At 43.6% G+C, this 12,243-nt stretch overlaps 2 protein-coding genes across 2 annotated transcripts; one reads left to right on the plus strand and one right to left on the minus strand.

Moving 5' to 3' along the window:
* Nucleotides 1–221: 221 nt before the first annotated feature.
* On the minus strand, nt 222–3,310 carry LOC6548166 (polyadenylate-binding protein-interacting protein 1). Its single transcript, XM_001975236.3, has 4 exons — nt 3,179–3,310; nt 2,953–3,065; nt 1,828–2,699; nt 222–1,505 (listed from the first exon to the last, which is right to left on the minus strand). Exons 3-4 carry the CDS (start codon nt 2,680–2,682, stop codon nt 672–674), a joined length of 1,689 nt encoding a protein of 562 aa, XP_001975272.1. The 5' UTR covers nt 2,683–2,699; nt 2,953–3,065; nt 3,179–3,310; the 3' UTR covers nt 222–671.
* Nucleotides 3,311–3,692: 382 nt separating this feature from the next.
* LOC6548165 lies at nt 3,693–11,987 on the plus strand. Its single transcript, XM_001975235.3, has 11 exons — nt 3,693–4,024; nt 6,845–7,257; nt 7,349–7,986; nt 8,042–8,165; nt 8,237–8,433; nt 8,537–8,781; nt 8,850–9,039; nt 9,129–10,803; nt 10,871–10,990; nt 11,043–11,189; nt 11,250–11,987. Exons 2-11 carry the CDS (start codon nt 6,856–6,858, stop codon nt 11,931–11,933), a joined length of 4,422 nt encoding a protein of 1,473 aa, XP_001975271.2. The 5' UTR covers nt 3,693–4,024; nt 6,845–6,855; the 3' UTR covers nt 11,934–11,987.
* The last annotated feature ends 256 nt before the right edge of the window (nt 11,988–12,243 follow it).

Here is a 12,243-nt window from a genome sequence, read left to right on the forward strand (position 1 = left end):
TATTTAAAAATTAGGCGTGGCTGCTGCTGTTTTTTTTTTTTTTTTTTCGTTTTTCGATTTGTATGATCAAGAGAATGTCGTTTAATTGAATGTGAAATTTGCGGTTTTGTTTTTTTTCTGCCGTTTATGAGTCTGCATATGTGCCATGCAAGTGTGTGGGTGCGCATATGAGTACGAGTCTTTGAGTGCAGCTGCGTGTGTGTGTATCAGCGGTTCACATCGGCGTGGCAGTGGCTATAATTAAAAATATATTTTTTTACCGTTTAAGGTCGAAATCCTGGCTTCGCGATTATTCAAAACTGAGAGTTAAAAAGTACAAACTGATGAATGAACTGGCTGGCTATCATGGCAGAGAGTTAGTTATCAGAGATACAGATACAAAACGGGCGTATCACACAAAAAGCGTTCGAACAAAGTTATTAACACATGTCATATTATGATAGGTGCATGAAACACGAAGATATCACAAACAATTTGCTATCAATAATTTAAAAGATAATCACAATTGGTTCTGAACCAAGCAACTGCAATCATCGATTCTACAACCGAGAATTTGTTGGAAATGCTCCACTCCTGCGCTCTCCACCATCCCTCCTATACCCTAAGCTACATCCTGCCAACGACCACGCCTTCATGAATCCGTCCAATGCCACACACTTCTCTACAGTCGTCTAGGTCTTCTGTTTGCCCTGCTTACAGAACTCCTTGTAGGCCCGCTCGGTTTCCTCGTCCATCTCGGCGTCCATTTCCAAGTCGGCAGCATCCCCTTCGAAGTCATCATCGCCATCATTATCCCCGGTGGCCAGGAAGTCGGTCTCTTCGGCAGTCAATTCGCGGCCATCGGGTCCGTAGAAGACGGGCTCATCGCTCAGGCGCAGTGGCTCCTTTACTGTATCTTCATCGTCACCCAAAGCGTTCGACACTTTCCTGCCCCAGTTGTTCTGCTGCAGAGCAATTACACTGGCCGCCATGGGGTATTTGCCCGGCGACTTCAGCTCGATTGCCTGCAGGGCCGTGATAATCTCTTGTATATCCTTGGGGCAATCGGCCGTCAGATCATAGCCAGCCAGCTTGAGGGTCTGGCACAGACAGCGAACATTCTCGTTGCTCTCGCTGGCCAGCAGCTTACTCAGTGAATATACAATATTCACAGCGATCAACTGGATGCGCGAGTCGTCGTCGCCGCGCAACTGCATGTATAGCTCGGCCAGAAAGAGGGCAGTCTCGCGAACCTTCTGCTGCTCGTTGGAGCGCATGTACTTGGTCACTTCCTCCTGGTGGTAGTCCAGCTTGCACTTGAGCAGCGTGTGGAACAGCGAGTCCGGCTTCGAGTTAAGCATGTGCAGCAGGTTGTACAGCTTGGCGCCCATGTACCGGAAGTTCGGCTGCTCGATCGACTTCTCGAAGATGTCCTCCATGGCGATGGAGAGCACAAATTGGTTGTTTTCCATGCCATCGAAAATAGTCAGGAAGCGTGATGCAATCGTATCAAATTGGCCCGGATTCTGGATGGGGATCATTAACATTAATGGTTAGTGGGGAAATTAAATTTAAAGAGTAAGATAAGTGCGTCAGATAGTCACTGAAATCTATTTCTAGATATTTACTATACACAAAAAAATGTACTTTGAAGCATAAAAGGAACACAGCCTTTCAATATACAATTATAATATATTTTAAGACGACTCTAAGTTGACCTCTATTAAAATTGCTTAAGCAATCATTTAACAGAAAAATATAAGTCATACGAAGCCGCCTTCCTCTAAGTTACTTTTAAGCTATTGTTCCGATGAACCCATTATTTTTCTTATCAATTTAAATCCTCACCTGGTTAAGGCAATGTATGACTGTATCGAGATACTCCAGTGCTATGGTGGCCATGTCCGGCTGCGAAGAGTTCGAGGACGACGAGGAGGCCGCCGCAGACGAAGTGGATGGCTGCGGTTGTTGCTTTTGTTGGTTCTGGTTCTGGAAATACTGCTGCTGCTGGTGGTTGTGCTGCTGGTGGTGCGGCTGGTGGTGCTGTGTTTGCTGTGCGATTTGTTGGAATGCGTTATTCAAGTGGGTATGCCGTTGGAACTTGGCGTGTTGGTTGTGTGGCTGATGCTGCTGCTGGTGTTGTTGGTGGTGGTGTGTGTTTTGGTGTACCTGCTGCTGCTGATAGTAGTTGCCGGCTGAGCCTTGCTGGCTATTTAGATGCAGACGATTCTGCACGGAATTCGTTAGCTTCTGCATATCGTTGTTGAACTTCTGCTGATGATTGTGATGATGGTTGTAGTGCGGCTGCTGGTGGTGCTGCTGCTGATGGTGATGCTTAAAGCCATTCATATAGCGCGGCTGCTGTTGGCCATAATGAGCTCCTCCTCCGGAGCCGGCTCCACCAGCCTGCTGGTATTGCTGATGTCGCGACTGCTGCTGCGGGGGAGCAGCTTCTCGAGGGATGAAAATGGTGGCCGTGGCCGACAGATTGGATGCATCGGACAGAGTCTGCGCCTGGGCTTGCATGGCCTGCACAGGGAAATTACCAACAACCTGCCCGTAGGCCTGGGCCCCAGCGTAATCCCCAAAGAGATGCGCCTGCTGCTCCAGTCCCGGCATGGCCACTCCGCCGGTTCCGCCGACGTTCGGCCGGCGCAGCTGCTCGTACTGATCGTCGGGCTGGAAGGGGGCGCGGCATGACATTGCGTTGGACTTGAAAACTGCAAATCACGAAACAGAGTTAAATAATAGATGGGGATTAGTTAATCTAAATAAAGACAAATCCAGCGTGGTTACGTCTGTGAGCGTCGGGGACGCCGATTCCGTCAGGGTCGCGGACATTTTGTTTTCCTTGCACTGGTTTTTTCTTGCTTTTTTTATGTCTTTTTTTCCGCTGCCGGGTCAGGCGGTGTCGCCCAGTGTAATGGACCTTTCCTATCGACTGCCGTGTAGGGAGGAAATTGCAATGCCTACCTTAATTCTGTTCAAGTTGAATGTGTACGTCGCCGATTTTCGTTTTTGTTGCTTCGTTTTGCTGCGTCGTCACTTTCTCGTCTGCGTCTGCTGCGCTGCTCCGAATTTGCTGGCTGATTTTGGGTGGGATTTCACGTTTTACTAACCGTCGAAAATGGAAAATGGGACGGGTGGGGGGGCCGGGTCGGCCGCTGACCGCCGATTGGGTATGAGAAAAGCTACGCACCTTTTATTCGCACTGCGGCAATTTGTTAAAATTAATTATTTCGCCTTTTCACCGTCGGTGTGGTCGCAAGTGGCTAGCGGAAAATTACCTGGCGAAGAATACCTTTGTTGTCTTCGGCGGCAGGATTGCTTAAAATGAATCGAAATATCGATACGTCCCAACATGGTCACATTTTAAGTAAAGAGAAATGTGCTCAGCAATGTCGTAGAAAATTTGCATTTAACCTACTTTATTCCAAGCAATTAATGCATAAATACATATAACATAAATATATTATATTGCGAAACTATTATGATCATAACACTTTTTGTCTCAGGCGAACCACTCGAAGGAATAACTGATATCATATAACTGATATCTGGCTTAACTTTTAATTTTAATTTTTATGATTTAATTTTTAACAACTTATTCCTTTTTAATATAAATAAACAAACAATTATCTTGAAACAGTACAATTTAGAAAATAATAAATAAATACTGTTTATGATTATTAATCACTATGCAAAGCGGAATCACAAATACACATATTTTTTAACTGTTTGACAACCCTATTGCGATAGCGCAGAGCCAACTTGCTTGTGTTATTTTGCTTGCGTGCAACGGTCACACCCGGAAAATGTTCTGTTTTGTTATTTTAATGGACCAGCTTAGCTGGTGGTGTGCAATTATATGTTATTTATTCAATTCGCTTGTGTGTCGCTTAGAATGTGCTAGAACAATGTGAACACTGCGAAGAGTGCGCCCCATTGCAGCCGGAGCATCGATATAATTAAGTTAAAGTGCAATATTTACGCATACACTAACTAAAAAATAAGGACGACGATTTGTTAAAAATAAACGACGAGCGTAAGTATATGTGCAGGTGAACGCATATGTACCTGTAGCGCTTGTTTTCTGTGCTCTACATGTGCAATTGTTGAATTGAATTCTTCTGTTTGGCCGTGTGCGCCTCCTCGAGAATTCCTTTGTGGCTACTCCGCTCTTTCATGCTGTAAATTCAAGGCACTGTGACGTGTGTGTGTGTGTAAACTCAAACAATCGCATTTGAATGCTACACAGACAGCGGCCAAGTTCATTCACTCTTTCCCTTGCTTATATATAGTTACTCATCTTATTATATAGTTACTCATCTTTCATATCTGTCTTCTCGCGCTTATCTAACTGTGGAGCTGATTCGGCGTGCAAATAATGTTGATTCGATTAGTTGATCACCTGATTCGAGTCGTTCTGATCCCAACCGATTTTGGTTCGACGACATTGGCGAGCGGATCAGAACAGAACTGCAAGCGGAATTGCCTTTTTTGACGGTTGCACCACCGCTCACGTATTCCGAGCTATTTGGAGCTGATCTCGTTCGCGTCCTTGTCGCTTAGTTGTAAAATTACCGATCCTCCAGTCGATGTCGCATTTTGGATACGTTACCGTATTTCACCACTCGCCGGGATCTTTTTTTTTGCGTTGGTTCGTTCAAATAAAGTGGGTCAAGACCGCTTGGCGCCAAGAAAATCGCCATATGTATGTACAGCTGCGGCTAAAAAAATAGCACGACTGCAGGTGGAAAGTTTATTTCCTAAAAAAAATGATTGAATGTTTATTTTTTTTAAAGTCAGTTTGCATTAATAATAAGTACCATATGTTGTCTCTCTGAGCAAGAAATTTTTACTCTCTCAATGTAACGGTTCTTTTTGTTTTTGGGCACTTTCTGTAAAAGCGCCCGAAATGAGGCGGTAACAAAACTAGCACTGACCACGTATTTGCTGAATAAAATTAATAGGAGTGATTGCTTTGGGTTTTTTTTTGACAAATTTTGAAAAAAGGAGTTGCATTAAAGGTTTTAATTGAATTTTTTCCAAACGAAGACCAAAAATTCTCTAGTCATGGGTCGCGGAAAGCATTGTACCGTCGAATAAAGGAATTTGATTAAAAACATGGTCTCTGAAGGTAAAACCTACGCTAAAATTGATCGAATTTTTGGTTGTTCAAACAAAATGATCCGCAAAGCACTGCTGTTTGTCGAAAAGAACGAAACACGTGGAAGAAAGCCCTCAATGTCCAACGTGGAGATCAAGCGCTTGGTTCGGCAAAGCAAGAAGGAGCCTTTTAAGCCGGCAACGGAACTGAAGAAGGAGCTTCAGATAGCTGAAAGCGTGAAAACAGTATGCAAACGCTTAAGACAAAACAACTTTAATGCGTGGAGTCCCAGAAAAGTCCCGCTTTTGACTGTGAAGCATGTGGCAAAGCGAATGGAATATGCTAAGATACACAAGGATTGGCCTGTGGAGAAGTGGCGCAACATTTTGTGGTCAGATGAGAGCAAAATTGTGTTGTTTGGTGGAAAAGGCTCTCGGTCTTATGTTCGGCGTCCACCACGACCTGAATATAATCCTCGCTTCACCTCTAAGACGGTAAAGAACGGAGGATCAAACATAATGGTATGGGCGTGCTTTTCATACTATGGAGTAGGTCCGATCCATTGGATTCAAAGCATCATGGATCAGCATATTTACACAGATATCCTGGAAAATGTGATGCTGCCATATGCCGAGGATGAAATGTCGTTAGTTTGGACATTTCAATAAGGTAACGACCCAAAACACACGAGCAAGAAAGCTCGAAAGTGGTTTGAGCAGAAATCGATCAGAGTAATGAAATGGTCTGCTCAGTCACCCGACTTGAATCCAATCGAAAACCTTTGGGCGACGTGAAAAAAAAGGTTTCTGAAGCCAAACCCAATAATATCGAGGAACTTTGGGGTGTGCTCAAGGATGCATGGAGCAAAATTCCTCAAAAACGGTGCCAGGACTTGGTGGACTCCATGCCAGGACGATGCGCAGCTGTCATCGCCAACAAAGGTCACGCAACCAAATATTAAGATTCTTTAAACATAGTTCTTAAGATATAATCCATTTGTTGAATTATTTTTTTATTTTTTTGCTTAGTTTTAGCAAACTACGAAAAAAAGTGCTATTTTTGTTATCGCCTAAATTTGAAGGTTTTCTTTTTGTTTTGCCAATTATTTTCAAAATATCCATTAGATCTGTTACTAATTTTGTTATTTCGATTGAAAATCATTGTAGAATTTAAGTTTAGTGAGTAAAATGATGAAAAAGTGTCAGAAAATACAGAAACGCTGGGACAAACACGAAATGTGCTTATGGTGCTATTAATGTCTCCGCAACTGTACATACGTGCAAAATGCTTGGAAGCCAGAATGCAGTGCTTCCTCACAAAAATAAACAAAAATTGAAACTTTTTAGGGACTGGCACAAAAACTAAAGAAAAATTTATTTTTCTTTACTCTTATCAGTATGCTTAAGCTCATGGGCGTTATAACGCATATTATGGGCATATTAACGCAATAAAGGGAATTTTGTGAATGCGTTGGTATGACTTAATCGTCATCCCTTATCAAAAAAATTTTATTGTCAGTCGATAAATGATATTTTCCTGGTTTTGCCTAATTTTGTTCCGACTTATGTTTGTTATCATGTCAAAGACACTATTTTTTGTTTGTATATGAATCTTATATATGTGTTTTCTTTGTTTAGGCCAGTACCATAAATATTTTTTAAATGTCAAGAAATAATTTGTATTATTATTATTATATAATTATATGCCATAGAATTAAAATTGTATTTATCTGAATACCCTTTACTATTTACTTAGTTAATACCAATATGGATTTTGAAACGAGAGTTCCGCAATACAACTACAAGGACATTTTGTTCGTGTTCTTTGACAATTTCGTCGAGGATTTCGACTGCAAGGATGTCCAGGACATGCTGCTACGAGTGTTTTCCAAAGAGGAAATTGACCACATCATCAACTCCAAGGATGCAGACACCGCCACTCTTCGCTTATTTTGGGCACTGCTCTCTAAACAGGAGAAAACAGTACAAATCTTTGTGGAGGACGTTCTCAATGGTGGTGATTCGGCCAACTACGCATTTTTAATGGATGCTATCAAGGATGAGCTTCGGCAGCCAAGGTTGAAGACAAGGATGTACGTCGAGCAGCGAGATCGTCTTTACAATGACAACCAAGTGTTTGCAAAGTACAATGTGAACCGCCTGCACCCGGTAGGATAATCTCTCATTCGAAAGCAAAAAATAAGTCGAACTTGAAAAACCAAAAAAATAATTTTACTAAAGGGAGTTTTTATATTTTCAGTATATGAAACTAACGCAGGCTCTGCTAGAACTTCGTCCATCAAAAAATGTATTGATCTATGGCGCCTTGGGATCGGGAAAGCATTGGGTAGCCTTGGACGTGTGCCTATCGTACAAAGTGCAACGCGAGATGGACTTTAAAATCTTCTGGCTGAACTTAAAGAACTGCAATAGCCTTGAGACCGTGCTAGAGATGCTGCAGAAATTACTTCACCAAATGGATCCAAACTGGACCACTCGTAGCGATCACAGCAGTAACATAAAGCTTCGAATCCACAGCATTCAGGCGGAACTGCGACGACTACTTAAGAGCAAGCCATATGAGAATTGTCTCCTTGTACTGCTTAATGTGCAAAATGCCAAAGCTTGGAATGCCTTCAACTTGAGCTGCAAGATATTGCTGACCACAAGGTTCAAACAGGTCACTGACTTTCTCTCGGGAGCTACCACAACTCACATTTCATTGGATCATCATTCGATGACGCTAACGCCGGATGAGGTTAAGTCTTTGTTTCTAAAATACCTCCACTGCCGACCACAGGATTTGCCTCGTGAAGTTTTGACAACGAATCCCCGCAGACTAAGCATTATTGCTGAGAGCATACGGGATGGTCTGGCGACTTGGGACAACTGGAAACAGTAAGTGAAGTTTGGGGTTTCACACTAAATAACTACATAACTACATTGCTTCCAGCGTAAATTGCGATAAGCTGAAGACTATCATTGAGAGCTCCATTAACGTTCTGGAGCCCGCTGAATATAGAAAAATGTTTAATAGACTGTCCATTTTCCCTGCCTCAGCCCACATACCCATTAATGTAAGTAACCTCCATTTTTTACAGCATTCATATGTATATGTACTAATCAATATCAACTTCCTGTTGAACAGCTCCTATCGCTGATATGGTTTGATGACAAATCCGATGGCGACGATGCAATGGTGGTGGTTAACAAGCTTCATAAATATTCCTTGGTGGAAAAGCAACCGAAGGAGTCAACCATAAGTATACCCAGCATATACTCGGAGTTGAAAGTCAAGGTTGGAGACGAATCTGCACTTCATCGGAGGATCGTTGATCGCTATAAGTAAGCCCCTAGCCCTTTTCTTGATATAACCAATCCTTAATGTATTAACATTAAGTTACGTGTAAAAAAAAGTATACTGAGTGATTTTACCTTTTTTTTTAAGCATCCCAAAAGCGTTCGATCACGACGACTTAATACTGCCTTTTCTGGATAAATACTTCTATAGCCACATCGGTCATCATCTGCAAACAATTGAGCCCACCGAACGGGTGACTCTCTTTCGCATGGTCTTTTTAGATTTCCGTTTTCTAGAACAAAAGATTCGCCACGATTCAACTGCTTGGAATGCCAGCGGATCGATCTTGAACACGCTGCAGCAGCTGAAGTTCTACAAGCCATATATCTGTGGTACGTACACATGGAATCATTAGAAACAAAGAAATCTTTTATACTATATTCTTTTTTTTTTCGTACAGACAATGACCCGAAGTATGAGCACTTGGTAAACGCCATTCTGGATTTCTTGCCAAAGATTGAGGAGAATCTTATTTGTTCAAAGTTTATGGACCTGCTTAGGATTGCCCTGATGGCCGAGGATGAGGCGATTTTTGAAGAAGCCCACAAGCAAGTTCAGCGATTTGGCGATCGAGTTTGGTTTACCGAACAGTAAGTACTTACCAACTATTGATTAGTTAACCAAACAATACTGTGATAGTTTTATATGTAATTAGTAATTCACTTTTTCCTTTTATCAGTGGTCGTTTCCACCAGCACCGCCAGATAATAAACCTGGGCAATAATGAGGTGCGCCATGCTGTCTACCTTGACAACGACTTTTGCTTGCTGGCGCTGAGCAGCAAGCAGCTTCTGCTAACCGATGTTTCGCTAGAGGGAGAGGATACCTATTTGCTAAGGGACGAAAGCGACAGCAGTGACATTCTACGTATGGCGGTGTTCAACCACCAGAAGCACTTAATCACCTTGCACAGCAACGGCAGCGTAAAACTTTGGTCGCTGTGGCCCGATTGTCCAGAAAGGCGCCATAGTGGTGGTAGCAGGCAGCGTGTGCGTCCTCCCGCCTCCGCTCATCTTCGAAAGCCCACGGGCACGCGCAGCTATCAGCAGTTAGTCAACAGTGTGGTCAAACGCTTTATTGGCAGCTATGTAAATCAGAAAATTGTGGCTTTCTATTTGGATGAAGACGCCAGATTGCCAGAGACCAAAATCCAATTGCATGTGGCATTCAGCAATGGTGATGTGAGCATTTTGAATTGGGACGACCAAGATCTGGTGTTCAAACTCTCGCAAACGCCTATTTTAAAAACGATGCAGTCGGAAATTCGCTGTTTGGTTCAGGTTTTGAAGCGATATTACGTGGTCTGCACCTCCGATTGCACACTTACTGTATGGGATTTAAAAAATGGTTCCGGCGACAAGCCGGAACTACAAGGTTTTGATGTTGATAACGACACTCCATTGGCCTTAGAAGTATTTGGCGAAAAGACTCAGACCTCCACCGTATTGCTGATTTTTAAGTACAGCGTATGGCGGCTCAACTTTATGCCAGGTCCGTCAGTTAGCTTGCAGTCGGAGCCAGTGCAACTGCCAGAGGGAAGTTTTATCACCTGCGGAAAGCGTTCGACTGAGGGACACTACCTACTTCTTGGTACATCGGAGGGACTTATTGTGTATGATCTTAGAATCTCTGATCCCGTACTACGCAGCAATGTCAGCGAACATATAGAATGTGTGGATATCTACGATCTAATTGACCCTGTCTATAAGTACATTGTTTTGTGTGGCGCTAAGGGAAAGCAGGTGGTTCATGTGCATACATTGCGCTCTGTAAGCGGATCGAACTCACATCAAAACAGGGAAATCACCTGGGTTCACAGTGCAGATGAGAAAAGCGTTATGACAAAGGCTTGCCTAGAGCCCAATGTTTATCTGCGTTCTCTCATGGACATGACCAGAGAGCGGACGCAACTTCTGGCTGTGGACTCCAAAGAGCGCATTCACCTAATTGAAACTGCCACCAATCCAAGAGCTCGAAGGAGATCTAGCATTTCGGCATGGTCTACAATCACACCCACTCATGCTGCCAGTAACTGTAAGATAAATGCCATATCCGCCTTCACCGAAGAACAGATATTCGTGGGATATGTGGACGGGGTGATAATAGACGTTAACCTGGATGCAGCTCTACCTCAGCAGTTTATAACGGGGCCCATTGATTACCTCAAGCAGGTCAGTCCAAACTTTCTGGTGGCGTCGGCACACAGTGCCCAAAAGACTGTGATATTCCAGCTTAGAAAGACAGATTCGCTGCAGCCCAATTGCCAGTGGCCATTGCAGCTGGATGTAAGCACCAAGTACGCGTCCTTACAGGAAGGAAAGTATATCATTTTGTTTTCCGACCATGGAGTCTGGGTGAGTGTTCTTAATTTCAGTTTATGCGAATAAAAGTTCAGTATCTGAATTCAATATTTTCCAACAGCATTTGGATATAGCTAACCCATCTGCATTCGTGAAACCTGAGGAATCGGAGGAATCCATTGTTGGCTTTGATTTAAAGAATAGTCTTCTTTTTCTGGCCTACGGAAACAACACCATTGAGGTGGGTTAAACAAAAGTAGTAAATACCATTACAATGTTATTTCCAACCACAGGTATTTCGTTTAATATTCAGCTGTAACCAGCTAAGGTACGAACCGGTCTGCGAAGAGGAGATCGCCCAGAAGGCCAAGATCAGTTATTTGGTAGCAACGGATGATGGTACCATGTTCGCATTGGGTTTTGAAAATGGCATTTTAGAGGTATACGTCGTTAAAATACGTCCCATATTAATATCCTGCTAATTATAAATTTCGCAAAAGATCTTTGGCGTAGAAAACCGACAAGTGCAACTGATCTACAGCATTCAAGAGGTCCATGAGCACTGCATCCGGCAATTGCGATTCTCGCCCTGCAAGCAGCTCCTGGTAAGCTGCGCTGAGCAGCTGTGCTTCTGGAACGTAACGCACATGCGCAACAATCAAATGGAGCGCGAGCAAATACAGCGACGCAGTCGACGCCACAAGCAGCACAGTGTTACACAAGAGGATGCTGTGGATGCGGCGCCCATTGCACCGGACATCGATTTAGATCTCACATTTGTTGCCCACGAATTTCAACCTGGTAACCGAGAGACGGCGGAACTGTGGCGGAATAAGCGCGGAAATGCCATACTTCCGGAACTCTTGGCCTGCATTAAATTTGTGGGAAATGAAGCGCGTCAGTTCTTTACAGATGCCCAGTTCTCCCACTTTTATGCCATTGATGACGAGGGTGTCTACTACCATCTGCAGTTGCTGGAATTGAGTAGACTTCAACCTCCACCTGACCCAGATCCAGGGGAGGTTGCCGATCAATATGAAGACATAAAAAATCTCCGAATCCTGGATAGCCCGCTAATGCAGGATCCGGATAACGAGGGTGCCGATGTGGTCGGCAACCTGGTTCTGGAGAAGAACAGAAGAGTGGCGGCAGCGAAACCAATTTTGGAGGAGGCCAGCTCATGACGCCAGAAGTACGCCCCTTGGCGGCGCACGATACAGGAAAGTCCAAACTACAACATGGCATTTTTAGGATTAGTGCTCTACTACCTGGTGGTATTGCTATTCTACCTCCTGGGTCCAGATTTGTCCTAGGCAAACAGTGGTTGTTGGCCCGTACATTTGCACATGTTGGTGGCTAGTCAAGTATGATATCTCAGGAGGCGGTGGGTGCGTTGCCCTGCCTTTGTTTGGCAACCCGAGTAACCGCCACCAAATAAACGAAATTTAAAAAAAAATGCAATTTTGTTGTCTGCTCTTTGTGCTGTCAGCTTGT

The sequence above is a fragment of the Drosophila erecta genome, unplaced genomic scaffold (genome assembly GCF_003286155.1).
Source record: "Drosophila erecta strain 14021-0224.00,06,07 unplaced genomic scaffold, DereRS2 tig00000092-arrow-pilon, whole genome shotgun sequence".
NCBI classification, from domain to species: Eukaryota; Metazoa; Arthropoda; class Insecta; order Diptera; family Drosophilidae; genus Drosophila; species Drosophila erecta.